The sequence below is a fragment of the Leptodactylus fuscus genome, chromosome 5, assembly GCF_031893055.1.
Source record: "Leptodactylus fuscus isolate aLepFus1 chromosome 5, aLepFus1.hap2, whole genome shotgun sequence".
NCBI classification, from domain to species: domain Eukaryota; kingdom Metazoa; phylum Chordata; class Amphibia; order Anura; family Leptodactylidae; genus Leptodactylus; species Leptodactylus fuscus.
The window spans coordinates 171,044,606-171,063,177 of record NC_134269.1 but is presented as its reverse complement, the minus strand read 5'-3'; the positions used below and the strand labels follow the sequence as shown (position 1 = coordinate 171,063,177).

Genomic DNA, 18,572 nt, shown 5'->3' with positions numbered 1-18,572 from the left:
ATGTATAGGGTTAAGCGGTGCACTTTCTTCTGACGGTGTGTAATTGCTGCATTTTATAACATTTCCAGCTTCAAAGCAGATTTTTGTTCCTTCCAGTTCTAGTGATTTTCTGAAGACACGTGCATGCGGATGTAGGCCCTAGTGATATAAATGAACTCTGCACATGTTGAACTTTAAGAAAATTTAGTTTTTGTATGTCCAGATCAAAACTGTGAAAATTGCTCAGGCTACCAGAAGTGCAAAATGTCCAGACACCCCTGGCAAAAGGGTTAAATTGTATGTGAATGTGGGCTATTGACATGACCAATTTTGCCGTGGGTTCCACAGCTCAGGACTCCCTGCTGACAAGGTCCATTCATCTGGGCCCAATCAGCAGTGGAAATACCTTTGCAGGGGCATTGGCATTCTGTTGCAGGTATCCTGCAGATGAATAGGGCAGCAGAAAATGAAGATAAATTTCTCTTGAATTTTTCACTGTGTGATCTTACTCCAACACTATTTAGGGGATGGTCCTACAAAAAATACAATGAGTCAAAAATAAAAATCATGAAACCCTGCTCTTGATAATTTGTCTACAAACTGCAGAATTGTATCAAGTATTCCCTGTCATTTGCTAATATTTTTGAAACTACTCAACCAACCACTAGTTTTTTCATTGTAATTATGCATATAATAATCCTTCATATGTTATTACCCCATATGTGGCCTACCCATGCATTTGCCTTAACATATGATTCATTTAAGTAAATAAAATGCATCACATATTAAGAATTCTTATTGAGAACTGTGTATTAAAGGTGTTGTCTGGGATAAACTGATATTGCTAATCTCAGTGAGACACCCCCTCTCGCCTACCTTCTAAATTACTTACTGTACCAAAAATCTATTTTCACCTAGATCACCGGTCAGGTGACTGCCCCAGACACATGTTCCAGAAACAGAACGTCACCTATACCAACCCACCCCATCATACTTACCAGTATTCCAATCTGAACCTTCTGGGCATGGGTTGTCGCTTCTTCTGGACGGTTGGCACCTACTCTTCTTGATATCTGTTGGCAACCCACAGCTGTAAGACAGGCAAGTTTGATGGGATGGGAATTGGGGTTGAGTTAGTTGGGAAGGGCTAGTAGTAGGCAGACTAGCTAGGGAAACAGGGAAAGGGTCTGAGTGAGAAAGGGAGGAGGAGGGAGGGGGTGTGAGTAAGCTCTGACTGAATCCCAAAACATCATGATAGTTATAGGAAAAAGTAGAACAGGAGGCTCACAGAGGAACCCAGAAATCATTCAAAACACCGTTAATGCCAGGTTCACACCTCTGTTCTGCAGGTTTCCTTTTCCTGCCTGAAACTGGGCAGGAGACTGAAACCTGCAGGCACTTTTCAAACCCATTCATTTGAAAAGTTTGAAAAGTGTCCAGCTGCGAAACAATTTTTTTTTTTAACCGGACACAAAGTTGGACATGCAGGACTTTGTGTCCGGTTTAAAAAAATCTGGTTTCACCGTGGAGAGCCCAGGACGCTCATGGGCTCTCACGGCCGGACACTGTCTGTCGGGTTTCCGTCTTCTGCATGCAAACCCGACCGACGGAGACTGGGCGCAGATGTAAATGAGCTGTAACAGGTATTTAGGTGCACTTATTAACCTATTAATACCACTAAACAGAATTTAAGAATTTTTTTTTTCCCCAGAAAATCACTTTAACCCCTTCCCGACATCCGCCGTAATATTACGGCGCTGCCAGAAAGGACTTCCCGCAAACCATGCATGGTGCGCACACAGAACCTGTGCGCGCACCATGCCCTGCTAGTGTCAGCCGTATGTTACGGCTGACAATGCCCTGTAACACCCGTGGTCAGAACTGGGTCCGATCGTGGGTGTTAACCCCTGAGATGCCGGTGGTCAAACAGAAATCATTCAAAACACTGCTAATGCCAGGTTCACACCTCTGTTCTGTAGGTTTCCTTTTCTTACCTGAAACTGACTGCTGGCATCTAAGGGGTTTCGGTATATAATGGTGCGCAATGGTTTCGGGGAGTGCCGGTGTTGGTAGTGGGCAGCCCTGGTCTGCCCCATGCTGTCCCCTCCACGTACCTGGTTGATCCTGCCAAAATGGAAGCTGTCAGCCCCATGCGGGCGTACAGGGATGAGAGCTTCCTGTACACTGCAACACACGTGTATTGCAGCATACATGTAGTTAAGCAGTGATCAGCAGATCACTGCTTCAATCCCCATGGGGACAGAAAAAAAAGTTATAAAAAAGTAAAAACAAAAAAAGTTTAAGTTTAAAATAAATTAGAAATAAAGCCTCAAAAATCCCATTTTCCCATATAAAATGTTTTATTATGTAAAATAAAGAATAGAAAAAAACATTACATATTTAGTATCACCGTGTCCGTAATAACCTGAACAATAAAATTAAAACATTTAACCCGAACGACGAACATTATAAAAAAAAAAAAAAAAAAAAAAAAAAAAAAGTATAAAACCGCACAAAAATAATCATTATTCACCACCTTTGCCTTACAAAATGTTCAGTAAAAAGTCATCAAATGGTCAGATGAAAACCAAAATGGTACCAATAAAAAGCAGAGGTCATCCCGCAAAAAATAAGCCCCAACCAGCTCTGTCTACCAAAAAATCAAAATGTTATGCAGAAGATGGCGATGCAAAAATTTATTTTTTCCCCTGAATTGAATTTTATTCTGCAGAAATAGCAACGCATTAAAAATATAAATGAGGTATCGCGGTAAACATACCGACCCGCAGAATAAAGGTAATGTGTTACTTATGCTGTACGCTGCACAGGAAAAAAAAAAAATACTAAAAAGCAATGCCAGAACTGATGTTTCCATTTACATCCCACCCAGAAAGCGTTAATAAAATGTAGTCAATAAGTTACAGGCACCCCAAAATGGTGGCATTGAAAAGTACATCTAATACCGCAAACACCAAGCCCTCATATGGCCACATTGCCAGAAAATAAAAATCTAGCTTGTACAATGTGAAGACAAAAACCCCAAAAGTCGCCAAATCATTAGGACATAAGTGGCTGCGACTAGAAGGAAATGTATAAGGTGTGCGAGCGGTTTCAGGGGACACCCCATATTTAGAGCTTATGAGAGAGAATACACCAGCGCTGATCCCCCAGAATGCCCCTCTTCCCCGTCCGTGTCATAGGAGCTAATGAGACAATAGAATGGGATTTGGTGTACCCAATTTACTCCGCACAGCTTACATATTCACTTCTGGGTTACTAATGCTCACTACATCACTTGATAAATTCTTTGAGGGGTGCGGTTTTCAAAACGGGGTCACTTTCTAGAGGTTTCCACTGTTTTGACTCCTCAAGGGCTCCTGAAACTGATCACAGCCAGATCTGCCCTCTAAAAGCTCCTTGGCGCACCTTCCCTTCTGCGTCTCGCGGTGTGTCCATATATTAGTTTACACCCACAAGTGGGGTACTATGGTAGTCGGGAGAACTTGCATAACAAATTGTGGGATGCGATTTCTCCTTTAACCCCTTGTGAATGTGCAAATTTTAGGGCTAAACGAAGATATTAGTAAAATACAAAATGTAGGTGAAATTTTCAAATTTGATTTTAAATTCCTTTTAAGCACTTATAGGGTTAAAATACTAGGTATATGTTGTTTTGGCTTATTTAAGGGGTGCAGTTTTGAGAATGGGGTGTTTTATGGGGGGTTTTAATACAAGGGTCTTTCAAAACCCCTTCATAACTTGATTAGTCCCTTAAAAAATGGGTTTTGGAAATTTCTTGAAAATTTTGAATATTGTTGTTTCACTTGTAAACCTTCTAATGTCCGTAAAAAATAAAAGGGCGACTAAAGTTTGATGCCGACAAAGTAGAGATCTGGGACATGAGATTTATGATATAATTTTGGCGGTCTGACTATCTGTATGCAATGCACATCATTTCAAACTTTATAAAATGCATATTTTCCAAATTTCCACCAAATTTCCTATTTTTTTATAATTAAACATATCAAACAAAATTTACTACTAACATGAAGTACAATGTGTTACGAAAAAACAATATCAAAATCACTTCGGTAAGTTAAAGCATTCCAAAGTTATTGCCACATAAAGTGACACGTCAGTTTTGAAAAATCGAGCTTGGTCAGGAAATCAAAAAGTGCCATCGGCAAGAAGGGGTTAAAGGGGCTCTATCATTGGGAAAAGTCATTTTTAGCTAAGCACATACTTGCATAGCCTTTAGAAAGACTATTCCACACCTACCTTTTGTATGTAAATTGCTTCAGTAGTTTTTGAATGAACCCGTTCTTATACATATGCTAAATAGCCAAATCAAAAGAAAAGCAAGGGGAAGGAAAATATGAAAAAAGCTGCCGAGTATTAATGTACAGACTACCCAGCGTCCTTTAAAAAAAAAAAAAAAAAAGTTAAGTTAAAGGAGGATAACCCACAACGGATACTTTATAGAATTTTATTCCTGTTCATAGTAAAGAACGTCCATCAGTATTTAGAAATAAGGACATACAAGTACTTGTAATGATCGTCTTTTATTAAAAATTGAATTATCAATTAAAAAGAAGAATTATATATGCCCAACGTTTGTTTTGTCCAAAGGTTCTTGCTTATACCGTTCATGCTGCACAAGAGGCCAAAAATACACTCCGGTAGGTAGAGTATGTTTGAGAACCGCGCTGCAAGAAAGGTTGCAAACACAAAAAAAACAAAAAAAAAAATGAGACAAAAAATCTGAATACCAGCTGTCTGAAATGGTGTCATGGGGATTTGGGAAGCCTGTTTATTTCATCTATATTTCAGCAGAGGAAGAACTTGATAAATGAAATAAAGGTAAACAAAAAATATATATTAGAAAACGGGAAGAGAAAAATCATATTAAAAAGCCTTAGAACACATGGTACCTAGTATATATTTAATAATGTTCTAGTTAACCTTGTCCTGAAATATATACAGGTTATTTGTGGCTGCCACTGCTATGATGTTTTCTGAAGGGTGCCAAGCAGTGTGAAGAATTTTTTTGCTAAAGTCCAGGCTGTCCACGCTAATTTCGTCTTTTCTGCGTTTGCCTCCTACACAGACTTTGCGTGGCTTTAGAATTGCTCTAGGCTTGCTGTTTTCTCTGGAGGCTTCCAATGTGACATCACGTTTGGTGTTGCGGTCAAACATTCTGAAGAAGTTATTGTACGAGCCAGTCATTATGACACTGGAAGACAAAAGGTTACCATGTTTGCTGAATTATATGGAATAAACTGAAATCTAAAAAAAGCACAACTATAAAAAGGTGAGAAGGACATTTTACTTCAGGGTGGATTCCCCTCTGCGCCTGGTCTCCGGTTTGGCCAATCCGGACGGTTTTCATCTTCTGCCTCGTGAAACTAGACAGGAGACGGAAACCCAGCAGTCTGCTTTCAAACTCATTCACTTGAACAGTTTGCAGAGGTGACCGCCAGTGTGTGTCTTCTGCCTGTCCGCAGAGAGTTTTTTTTCTAATCACACACAAAGTCCTATATGTCCAACTAGAAAAAAAAAACAAAAAACTGTTTCCCCGTGGCCAGGCAGAAGACTCACACGGGTGGTCACCTCTGCAAACCCATTCAAGTAAATGGGTTTGAAAGCTGACCACTGGGTTTCCATCTCCTGTCCAGTTTTGCGGGGCAGAAGACAGAAATCGGCCAGATTGACTAAACCTGAGACCGGGTGCAGATGTAAACCCGCCCTCAGTTTGAAATACGTAAGCTCGATCTCAACTGGTTATCATGGGTAACTACTATTATTCCAAAAACTATCCACATCAGTAAAGTTTTTAATGCCACATATATAACTTGAATTACATTAAATACTGCCTCAAGTGTCATTAAAAAGGAACTTTCAGCACCTTGACCAACTCTAACTCTTTGCATCCTTCAATAGAGGTCACTGTACTTATTCCAGCACAGCTGAAATTCCTTCTCTATCCCCCGCCATTCCTGGACAATCCCTGTAACTGCTATACTCAGAACCACCCACCTGACCGTAAGGAACATAATTGTGATAAAACGAACAGAAACAATTGCTCAGGGATGGTGGGGGCTAGAGAAACAACCTAACTATGTCAGGATCAAATTAAAAGATTGCAGAGAGAGTTGGAGAAGGTGGTGAAAGGTCTTTTTACAAAGGGAATATGGATTTAAAAAAAAAAAAAAAAAAAAAAGGATCAGGCTTGTCTGTCCTAAGTAACATTATCCAGAACCATGGGAATGGGTGTAGGAAGGGGCAACTAACATTAGAGGACAATTTCTATACTTAGGATTCTGGTCATAACTTGTACAAAAACAGACAACCTTCTTTTCTTTAACATATAGATTAACGGGCACAAGTTTTTGTTGTTGTTTTTTTTTTAAACTTTTTTTAGGCGTTTTATTTGAGATATTGTGTATGTATGTATGTATGTGTGTATATATATATATATATATATATATATATATATATATATATATATAAACAAGCATACCCCTTTCTGTGTCCTTACCTGTCTGAACCATTCCATACACATTCAAATTTGTCAAAAATGCAGTCATTCTCATAAAGTGAACATAGTTTGCTGCGGAGGTAATCATGGACCTGAAACAGTAACAGAAGACAGATCAGATGGCTCAGAAACATTGCTGACAGCTTAATTGCGAGTCATTTCAGTGGTACGTCACACAAGAGGCAATGTCTTTGCAATGTCACCCTAATTGCCCGGCTAGTTATACAGCATATACCACAATACACACGGATACAGAATTATCTGTACAGGAGTTAGAATAACGTGAACAGAAAGAACAAGCCAAAACTGAAAAACTGAATTATTGGAAATGGTGTGCATGGCTTTAGATATTGTACCCAACATTTGTACAGTTTGTTCCTGCTGTAATGTAAAAGAAAATCATAACTAATAATGAACATTGCGGGGGGGGGGGAAAAGTATACACTCTCCACCGAGGTAATGTAACAAGCATAATGTAGCCCTCTGTCTTTTCTAATGTTCTATAAGTAAGTCACATTCACTGTGTAATAAAAAAATAAAGCCATTTTGTATAGAAATACTAGCCCTTACTATTTTATACGTTTCTCTTGGTGGTCAGTGAATATAAACATCCATGTTTAAAGGGGTATTCCCATAATTCTTGTTCTGCCGCCTGAAGGCTCTGTGCTCTCTTCACTTCCTGGATTTCTCGGCACATTGGTGGGTGGGGTTTCACTTGCTCTGCTATGCATTACCACAGTATGACGTTGATGTGGAAACTGATGTAGCAGAGCTGGATTTGAGTCAGCTTGCATTACTTATAGAGGTAATGGACTCCTTATCTCAGCCCTTATCAGCCAAATTCAATTAAACCAGCTGATAAGTGGAAAAACTGAAGATAGACAGCACAGTAATCCCAGAGCTATCACCTCCCTCCTCCCCTATCTGAGGAGCTCCGTTGCTCGTCAGCCCCTCCCTCCCCCCTGAGAGCAGGCAGCTACATCACTTGGGAAATGAGCAGATAAGCCCAGAGCCATAGAAATGCAGTGTCAACAATGAAGTGAATAAATTAAGATAGCGGCCAAAAAAAGCAGTTTTGATAAAGCAATGTATTTAGGAAAAGTCTTAAATCCACATAAACTAGCAGTATATATAGGATGCTTTTCATGGGACAACACCTTTAATAAATCCAGAAGAAATCTGTTTCTTATACAAGTGATATAGCATGCAGGCAGACATTTATCAAGCAATGCTCCATGGGAAATAGTATGCAAATGAGCCCAGACCAGCCGGTATGAGCCCAGACCAGCCGGTATGAGCCCAGACCAGCCGGTATGAGCCCAGACCAGCCGGTATGAGCCCAGACCAGCCGGTATGAGCCCAGACCAGCCGGTATGAGCCCAGACCAGCCGGTATGAGCCCAGACCAGCCGGTATGAGCCCAGACCAGCCGGTATGAGCCCAGACCAGCCGGTATGAGCCCAGACCAGCCGGTATGAGCCCAGACCAGCCGGTATGAGCCCAGACCAGCCGGTATGAGCCCAGACCAGCCGGTATGAGCCCAGACCAGCCGGTATGAGCCCAGACCAGCCGGTATGAGCCCAGACCAGCCGGTATGAGCCCAGACCAGCCAAGACATCCACCTTTTGACAGTAATATTCCAGAGTGCTTGCTCTTCATCAATGTAAGAGAATTATTAGATGAAATGTCTTAAGACACACAGATTAGGGGGACAGGAGTAGGTATTGGGACTAGTTTTCAATTGTTATTTATGTTTTTATTATTATTGCACTCCAAAAACCTTGACTTTTTTTTTTTTTTTAATACAAATTGAAAATTGAAGCACCACATTTACAATCATAACATTTTCATCTATGTAGTTTCTTCATGAGGGTCAGTTTATTTTTTCAATGGTAAAGGGTTCACATAATTCCCCGATAACCTATTAATTACACCATGTTTTGGTGTGATGTTCAGCATGCGGTAAAAAAATTTTTTTAAGAAAATCCAACTGCATGTTCCTTAACTTCCCCAACATCTACTGTGTATATGTATTCCTGCATTTGGTCAAATGTTTTTACAACTTGGACAACCACCCTCCAGCATCTAACAAACATTTTCCAGTGTTTTACCTGGTAAGTCTCTATTGGTCTGTTCTCCATATTGAGGTCCCAGACTTTGACTGTAAGGTAGTCCCTCGTCATTATATACCGACCACTATGATTAAACTTTACATCCGAAATGGAAGAGATTATCTCTGAGAAAAATGATCTGTTGCTGGGGTCTTCTGGCTCTTCAAACACTGAAAAACAGGAGGCAGTTTTTTTGAATGATCAAAACTGAAAATCTTAACACAACACAAAATAAAAGAATCTCTATTCATTATATTATTGCTGGTTAAAAAACCAAAACACTTTTCCATCAAATCCAGCTTAAAAACCTGCAGCACTGAAAGCGCATGACAAAATTATTTTCTTATGAGACCGATACCAATGAGCTCACATTAAAGGGTTTTTACCACAAAACAAGTGATCCCTTATGCATAGGGTAGGAGATAACCTGCAGATTAGGGGGGGTCCAGATGCTCAGACTCCCACTTATCAAGAGAATGGAGGACCCTTCATCCCCCTGTTCTGAATGGAGCAGTGGTTTAATATAAAGGAAATATATATTCTCTCTTCTATGACCACAAACATTTTCTCTCCTCCAAGACATACGTCTTATTAATTTAAGGATACGCAAAAACCTTTCTACCTGCAACAAAAAGCTTTCGGCGCATTCATGAGCCGCTCAGTCACCCACTGGAACAAGTGACTGCACAAAGCGAGAAGAACCAGGTGTACAATAAAGTCCTTACAAAATGGTAATGCGGCTAATTGAAGGGATGTCTAAATTGTGTGCGAGCAAACAACCACATGAGGTCCTCCACTTGTAGATCTATTCAATGCCTTTATCTGGTAACCATGGGAACTAGCATTGCTTACTTCTATCATCACTAATAAAGGCCAATCACTCAACGCGCCTTGACAGCGTGGGGCGCGCTGAGCAAAGGTCAGATCTATGTAAACCCAGAAGACAATCCTACTGGGACATGTTTCCCGTGAATAGAAAGGTTTTCAATTAAAATCATTCCCGAATCAAAATTATGAAGCCGTCACTCATCTTAAAGAATGCTAGTTTAGAAAGTTATGAACTGAGGCCTGCGGTTCTACATCGACTTCTCTTCCTGGTTCTCGAGAAAGTCGTTCAAAGACAACGCTGGAGCAGGTTTATTTATATACTGAGCCCTGCTGATTAGAGATGAGCGAACACTAAAATATTCGAGGTTCGAAATTCGATTCGAACAGCCGCTCAATGTTCGTGTGTTCGAATGGGTTTCGAACCCCATTATAGTCTATGGGGAACAGATACTCGTTAAGGGGGAAACCCAAATCCGTGTCTGGAGGGTCACCAAGTCCACTATGACACCCCAGGAAATGATGCCAACACCTCTGGAATGACACTGGGACAGCAGGGGAAGCATGTCTGGGGGCATCTAACACACCAAAGACCCTCTATTACCCCAACATCACAGCCTAACAACTACACACTTTACACACTCAATACCACCTCTCTGACAGTAGGAAAACACCTTGAAACATGTGTATTTGGCACTTGCAGTGAGGAGAGCTTGTCACCAGCAGTGAATTTGGCCCTTGTAGTAAGTTGAGGTTGGCACCAACATTTGTTTTGAAAATCAGGGTGGATTGAGCCTCTAACCAGCAGAGTTTGGGCAAATTCATGGTGGAGGGAGCCTCTAAAAACCCCAGTTTGGACCAATTCATGGTGGAGGGAGCCTCTAACCAGCCCAGTTTGGACCAATTCATGGTGGAGGGAGTCTCTAAAAACCCCAGTTTGGACCAATTCATGATGGAGGGAGCCTCTAAACAGCCCAGTTTGGGCAAATTCATGGTGGAGGGAGCCTCTAAAAACCCCCAGTTTGGACCAATTCATGGTGGAGGGAGCCTCTAAAAACCCCAGTTTGGACCAATTCATGGTGGAGGGAGCCTCTAAAAACCCCAGTTTGGACCAATTCATGGTGGAGGGAGCCTCTAAAAACCCCCAGTTTGGGCCAATTCATGGTGGAGGGAGCCTCTAAAAACCCCCAGTTTGGGCAAATTCATGGTGGAGGGAGCCTCTAAAAACCCCAGTTTGGACCAATTCATGGTGGAGGGAGCCTCTAAACAGCCCAGTTTGGACCAATTCATGGTGGAGGGAGCCTCTAAAAACCCCAGTTTGGACCAATTCATGGTGGAGGGAGCCTCTAAACAGCCCAGTTTGGGCAAATTCATGGTGGAGGGAGCCTCTAAAAACCCCAGTTTGGACCAATTCATGGTGGAGGGAGCCTCTAAAAACCCCAGTTTGGACCAATTCATGGTGGAGGGAGCCTCTAAAAACCCCAGTTTGGACCAATTCATGGTGGAGGGAGCCTCTAAACAGCCCAGTTTGGGCAAATTCATGGTGGAGGGAGCCTCTAAAAACCCCCAGTTTGGACCAATTCATGGTGGAGGGAGCCTCTAAAAACCCCAGTTTGGACCAATTCATGGTGGAGGGAGCCTCTAAACAGCCCAGTTTGGACCAATTCATGGTGGAGGGAGCCTCTAAAAACCCCAGTTTGGACCAATTCATGGTGGAGGGAGCCTCTAAAAACCCCAGTTTGGACCAATTCATGGTGGAGGGAGCCTCTAAAAACCCCCAGTTTGGACCAATTCATGGTGGAGGGAGCCTCTAAAAACCCCAGTTTGGACCAATTCATGGTGGAGGGAGCCTCTAAACAGCCCAGTTTGGGCAAATTCATGGTGGAGGGAGCCTCTAAAAACCCCAGTTTGGACCAATTCATGGTGGAGGGAGCCTCTAAAAACCCCAGTTTGGACCAATTCATGGTGGAGGGAGCCTCTAAAAACCCCAGTTTGGACCAATTCATGATGGAGGGAGCCTCTAAACAGCCCAGTTTGGACCAATTCATGGTGGAGAGAGCCTCTAAAAACCCCAGTTTGGACCAATTCATGGTGGAGGGAGCCTCTAAACAGGCCAGTTTGGGCAAATTCATGGTGGAGGGAGCCTCTAAACAGCCCAGTTTGGGCAAATTCATGGTGGAGGGAGCCTCTAACCAGCCCAGTTTGGACCAATTCATGGTGGAGGGAGCCTCTAAAAACCCCAGTTTGGACCAATTCATGGTGGAGGGAGCCTCTAAACAGCCCAGTTTGGACCAATTCATGGTGGAGGGAGCCTCTAAAAACCCCAGTTTGGACCAATTCATGGTGGAGGGAGCCTCTAAAAACCCCAGTTTGGACCAATTCATGATGGAGGGAGCCTCTAAACAGCCCAGTTTGGACCAATTCATGGTGGAGAGAGCCTCTAAAAACCCCAGTTTGGACCAATTCATGGTGGAGGGAGCCTCTAAACAGGCCAGTTTGGGCAAATTCATGGTGGAGGGAGCCTCTAAACAGGCCAGTTTGGGCAAATTCATGGTGGAGGGAGCCTCTAACCAGCCCAGTTTGGACCAATTCATGGTGGAGGGAGCCTCTAAAAACCCCCAGTTTGGGCAAATTCATGGTGGAGGGAGCCTCTAAAAACCCCAGTTTGGACCAATTCATGGTGGAGGGAGCCTCTAAAAACCCCCAGTTTGGACCAATTCATGGTGGAGGGAGCCTCTAAAAACCCCAGTTTGGACCAATTCATGGTGGAGGGAGCCTCTAAAAACCCCAGTTTGGACCAATTCATGGTGGAGGGAGCCTCTAAAAACCCCAGTTTGGACCAATTCATGGTGGAGGGAGCCTCTAAAAACCCCAGTTTGGACCAATTCATGGTGGAGGGAGCCTCTAAACAGCCCAGTTTGGGCAAATTCATGGTGGAGGGAGCCTCTAAAAACCCCCAGTTTGGACCAATTCATGGTGGAGGGAGCCTCTAAAAACCCCAGTTTGGACCAATTCATGGTGGAGGGAGCCTCTAAACAGCCCAGTTTGGACCAATTCATGGTGGAGGGAGCCTCTAAAAACCCCAGTTTGGACCAATTCATGGTGGAGGGAGCCTCTAAAAACCCCAGTTTGGACCAATTCATGGTGGAGGGAGCCTCTAAAAACCCCCAGTTTGGACCAATTCATGGTGGAGGGAGCCTCTAAAAACCCCAGTTTGGACCAATTCATGGTGGAGGGAGCCTCTAAACAGCCCAGTTTGGGCAAATTCATGGTGGAGGGAGCCTCTAAAAACCCCAGTTTGGACCAATTCATGGTGGAGGGAGCCTCTAAAAACCCCAGTTTGGACCAATTCATGGTGGAGGGAGCCTCTAAAAACCCCAGTTTGGACCAATTCATGATGGAGGGAGCCTCTAAACAGCCCAGTTTGGACCAATTCATGGTGGAGAGAGCCTCTAAAAACCCCAGTTTGGACCAATTCATGGTGGAGGGAGCCTCTAAACAGGCCAGTTTGGGCAAATTCATGGTGGAGGGAGCCTCTAAACAGCCCAGTTTGGGCAAATTCATGGTGGAGGGAGCCTCTAACCAGCCCAGTTTGGACCAATTCATGGTGGAGGGAGCCTCTAAAAACCCCAGTTTGGACCAATTCATGGTGGAGGGAGCCTCTAAACAGCCCAGTTTGGACCAATTCATGGTGGAGGGAGCCTCTAAAAACCCCAGTTTGGACCAATTCATGGTGGAGGGAGCCTCTAAAAACCCCAGTTTGGACCAATTCATGATGGAGGGAGCCTCTAAACAGCCCAGTTTGGACCAATTCATGGTGGAGAGAGCCTCTAAAAACCCCAGTTTGGACCAATTCATGGTGGAGGGAGCCTCTAAACAGGCCAGTTTGGGCAAATTCATGGTGGAGGGAGCCTCTAAACAGGCCAGTTTGGGCAAATTCATGGTGGAGGGAGCCTCTAACCAGCCCAGTTTGGACCAATTCATGGTGGAGGGAGCCTCTAAAAACCCCAGTTTGGACCAATTCATGGTGGAGGGAGCCTCTAAACAGCCCAGTTTGGGCAAATTCATGGTGGAGGGAGCCTCTAAACAGCCCAGTTTGGGCAAATTCATGGTGGAGGGAGCCTCTAAAAACCCCAGTTTGGACCAATTCATGGTGGAGGGAGCCTCTAAAAACCCCAGTTTGAACCAATTCATGGTGGAGGGAGCCTCTAAAAACCCCAGTTTGGACCAATTCATGATGGAGGGAGCCTCTAAACAGCCCAGTTTGTACCAATTCATGGTGGAGAGAGCCTCTAAAAACCCCAGTTTGGACCAATTCATGGTGGAGGGAGCCTCTAAACAGGCCAGTTTGGGCAAATTCATGGTGGAGGGAGCCTCTAAACAGCCCAGTTTGGGCAAATTCATGGTGGAGGGAGCCTCTAACCAGCCCAGTTTGGACCAATTCATGGTGGAGGGAGCCTCTAAACAGGCCAGTTTGGGCAAATTCATGGTGGAGGGAGCCTCTAAACAGGCCAGTTTGGGCAAATTCATGGTGGAGGGAGCCTCTAAACAGCCCAGTTTGGACCAATTCATGGTGGAGGGAGCCTCTAAAAACCCCAGTTTGGACCAATTCATGGTGGAGGGAGCCTCTAAAAACCCCAGTTTGGACCAATTCATGGTGGAGGGAGCCGCTAAACAGCCCAGTTTGGACCAATTCATGGTGGAGGGAGCCTCTAACCAGCAGAGTTGGTGGAAATCAGGGTGGAGGGAGCCTCTAACCAGCAGAGTTGTGGGAAAGCAGGGTGGAGGGAGCCTCTAACCAGCAGAGTTGGTGGAAATCAGGGTGGAGGGAGCCTCTAACCAGCAGAGTTGTGGGAAAGCAGGGTGGAGGGAGCCTCTAACCAGCAGAGTTGTGGGAAAGCAGGGTGGAGGGAGCCTCTAACCAGCAGAGTTGTGGGAAAGCAGGGTGGAGGGAGCCTCTAACCAGCAGAGTTGTGGGAAAGCAGGGTGGAGGGAGCCTCTAACCAGCAGAGTTGGTGGAAATCAGGGTGGAGGGAGCCTCTAACCAGCAGAGTTGGGGGAAATCAGGGTGGAGGGAGCCTAGTATTAGCAGAATTGTGCAACGCTTATGGTGGATGAGTATGAGGATGCGGAGGAATTGGAGAGGTTGAGTACAGACATGGAGTTTCATGTTGGGGTGCTTTACACAGGTGGGCCCAAAAATGAAGGCTCTATCCAGTGGTGGTTCATTTTTATCAAAGTGAGCCGGTCGGCACTCTCAGCTGACAGACGGGTGCGCTTGTCAGTGATGATGCCACCGGCTGCACTGAACACCCTCTCAGATAGGACGCTGGCGGCAGGACAGGACAGCACCTCCAAGGCATATAGGGCAAGTTCAAGCCACAGGTCCAACTTCGACACCCAATACGTGTAGGGCGCAGAGGGGTCGGAGAGGACAGGGCTGTGGTCGGAAAGGTATTCCCGCAACATGCGCCTATACTTCTCACGCCTGGTGACACTAGGACCCTCCGTGGCGGCACTTTGGCGAGGGGGTGCCATCAAGGTGTCCCAGACCTTAGACAGTGTGCCCCTCGTTTGTGTGGACCGGTGAGAACTTGGTTGCCTACTGGAGGAACTGCCCTCCCTGCCGCCAACGTCACATGCTGGAAACATCTCCATCATATTCTGCACCAATTGCCTGTGGCAAGCATTGATGCGATTGGCCCTCCCCTCTACCGGAATAAAAGACGAGATGTTGTTTTTATACCGGGGGTCAAGGATAGCAAAGATCCAGTACTGGTTGTCCTCCATGATTTTGACAATACGCTTGTCGGTTGTAAAGCACCCCAACATGAACTCAGCCATGTCTGCCACAGTGTTAGTTGGCATGACTCCTCTGGCCCCACCGGAAAGTTCAATCTCCATTTCCTCCTCATCCTCCATGTCTACCCATCCGCGCTGCAACAATGGGACGATTCAAAGTTGCCCGGAAGCCTCCTGTATCACCATCACATCATCGGACAACTCTTCTTCCTCCTCCTCCATTAAACGCAGTGAAGCGGACAGATGTGTGGACCTACTCTCCAGCTGTGACGGATCGGATGCTATCCCTAACTCCTCTGTGTGATCTGAGTTATCCCTGATGTCAATCAGGGATTCTCTCAGAACACACAAGAGCGGGATTGTAAGGCTCACCATCGCATCCTCAGAGCTCACCCTCCTTGTGGACTCCTCAAAGACCCGTAGGATGTCACAAAGGTCTCTCATCCATGGCCACTCATGGATGTGAAACTGAGGCAGCTGACTTTGATGGAATACCAGCTACAAAACCCTAGGGTGCCACAAAGGTCTCTGCTGCTCAACCACTCTATTCAACATCTGAAACGTTGAGTTCCAGCGTGTGGGGACGTCGCACAAAAGCCGGTGTTGTGGCACATGCAGGCGTTGCTGGAGAGATTTTAAGCTAGCAGCGGCTACTGTCGACTTGCGAAAGTGGGCGCACATGCGCCGCACTTTCACCAGTAGCTCTGGAACATTGGGGTAGCTCTTTAGGAAACGTTGCACCACTAGGTTGAAGACGTGGGCCAGGCATGGAACATGTTGGAGTCCGGCAAGCTCCAGAGCTGCTACCAGGTTCCGGCCGTTATCACAAACGACCATGCCTGGGCCCAGGTGCAGCGGCTCAAACCATATTGCCGTCTCATCGAGGAGGGCATCCCTCACCTCGGAGGCAGTGTGCTGTCTGTCCCCCAAGCTGATCAGCTTCAGCACAGCCTGCTGACGTCTACCAACGCCAGTGCTGCAACGTTTCCAACTCGTAGCTGGGGTCAATCTAACAGCGGAGGAGGAGGCGGTGGCGGAGGAGGAGGCGGTAGAGGAGGAGGAGGAGGGGGGTGTTCTTCTCGTGTCCCTGCCAGGAATGTTAGGCGGGGAGACGAGGTACACCGGGCCAGTTTGGGAAGCAGTCCCAGCCTCAACTACATTCACCCAGTGTGCCGTCAGTGAAATGTAGCGTCCCTGTCCGCATGCACTTGTCCACGCGTCGGTGGTCAAGTGGACTTTTGTGCAAAGCGCGGAACTAAGGGCCCGCCTGATGTTGAGTGACACGTGCTGGTGCAAGGCGGGGACGGCACACCGGGAGAAGTAGTGACGGCTAGGGACGGCATAGCGAGGTGCCGCAGTTGCCATCAGGTCCAGGAAGGCGGGAGTTTCAACAAGCCGGAACGCCAACATCTCCTGGGCCAGCAGTTTAGCGATGTTGGCGTTCAAGGCTTGCGCGTGTGGGTGGTTAGCAGTGTATTTCTGCCGCCGCTCCAATGTCTGAGAGATGGTGGGTTGTTGTAAAGAAGCGCCTGATGGTGCCTTTGATGGTGCAGGAGAAGGAGATAAGACAGGAACAGGGGAGGATGAGGGAGAAGTCAACAAAGTGGCGGAGGCAGATGAAGTGGTGTCCTGGCTCGTCCTCTGGAGTGCATCGCCAGCACAGTCAGCAGTGGCAGTGGCAGAGGCAGTGGCAGTGGCGTGAACGGCAGGCGGCCTTTGTCCTGCCGTTGCTGCCTGCCACTGATTCCAGTGCTTGGATTCCAAATGACGGCGCATTAAAGTGGTGGACAGGTTGCTCTTCTCAGAGCCCCTAATCAATTTCGAGAGGCAAATTGTGCAGACAACACTATATCTGTCCTCGGCGCATTCCTTGAAAAAACTCCACACCTTCGAGAAACGTGCCCTCGAGGTGGGAGTTTTTCGGGGCTGGGTACGAACTGGAACATCTTGGGAGATTCCGGGTGTGGCCTGGCTTCGCCTAAGCTGCTGACCTCTGCCTCTGCCTCTAGCTACCCTTTTTGGTGCTGCACTTGCCTCAACATCCACACTACTTTCCCCGCTTGACATCCCCCCTGTCCAGGTCGGGTCAGTGTCCTCATCATCCACCACTTCCTCTTCCAACTCCTGTCTCATCTCCTCCTCCCACACAATGCGCCGGTCAACTGGATGCCCTGACGGCAACTGCGTCACATCATCGTCGATGAGGGTGGGTTGCTGGTCATCCACCACCAAATCGAACGGAGATGGAGGAGACTCTAGTGTTTGAGCATCTGGACACAGATGCTCCTCTGTTAGGTTCGTGGAATCGTGACGTGGAGAGGCAGGTTGAGGGACAATGAAAGGAGCGGAGAACAGCTCTGGGGAGCAGGGACAGTTGGGGTTATTGTTCTGTGAAGCTTGGGAATTTTGGGAGGAAGGAGGACAAGACTGTTGGGTAATAGGAGGAGAGGAGGCAGAGTCTGACTGGCTGCTGGACAATGTGCTGTAAGCGTTCTCTGACAGCCATTGCAAGACCTGTTCCTGGTTCTCGGGCCTACTAAGGTTTGTACCCTGCAGTTTAGTTAATGTGGCAAGCAACCCTGGCACTGTGGAGTGGCGCAATGCTTGCTGCCCCACAGGAGTAGGCACGGGACGCCCTGTGGCTTCACTGCTACCTTGCTCCCCAGAACCATTCCCCCGACCTCGCCCACGGCCTCGTCCACGTCCCTTTCCGGGAGCCTTGCGCATTTTGAATTCCCAGTTAGAAATTGGCACTATATACCAGTAGCAAAAATTGTGGGTGCACGTAACCCCAATATATTCTTTGAATTCCCAGTCAGACAATGGCACTATATACCAGTAGCAAGAAATGAGGGTATTTATAACCCCAATATATTCTTTGAATTCCCAGTCAGACAATGGCACTGTATACCAGTAGTAAAAATTGTGGGTGCACGTATCCCCAATATATTCTTTGAATTACCAGTCAGAAACTGGCACTATATGGCAGTAGCAAGAAATGAGGGTATTTGTAACCCCAATATATTCTTTGAATTCCCAGTCAGACAATGGCACTGTATACCAGTAGTAAAAATTGTGGGTGCACGTAACCCCAATATATTCTTTGAATTACCAGTCAGAAACTGGCACTATATGGCAGTAGCAAGAAATGAGGGTATTTATAACCCCAATATATTCTTTGAATTCCCAGTCAGACAATGGCACTGTATACCAGTAGTAAAAATTGTGGGTGCACGTAACCCCAATATATTCTTTGAATTACCAGTCAGAAACTGGCACTATATGGCAGTAGCAAGAAATGAGGGTATTTGTAACCCC

At 45.8% G+C, this 18,572-nt stretch overlaps 1 protein-coding gene across 2 annotated transcripts in view; it reads right to left on the bottom strand.

Annotated features, from left to right (window-relative positions):
- Positions 1-4,525: 4,525 nt before the first annotated feature.
- Positions 4,526-18,572, bottom strand: part of PPP2R2B (protein phosphatase 2 regulatory subunit Bbeta) — a 270,379-nt gene continuing 256,332 nt past the window's right edge. For both annotated transcript variants that reach the window (XM_075274753.1, XM_075274754.1), the window contains exons 7-9: positions 8,628-8,797; positions 6,518-6,609; positions 4,526-5,212 (exon numbers count right to left, since the gene is read on the bottom strand). In XM_075274753.1, the coding sequence (XP_075130854.1) occupies positions 4,933-5,212; positions 6,518-6,609; positions 8,628-8,797 (542 nt within the window). In that variant the 3' untranslated portion in view covers positions 4,526-4,932. The remainder of the gene's footprint in view (positions 5,213-6,517; positions 6,610-8,627; positions 8,798-18,572) is intronic.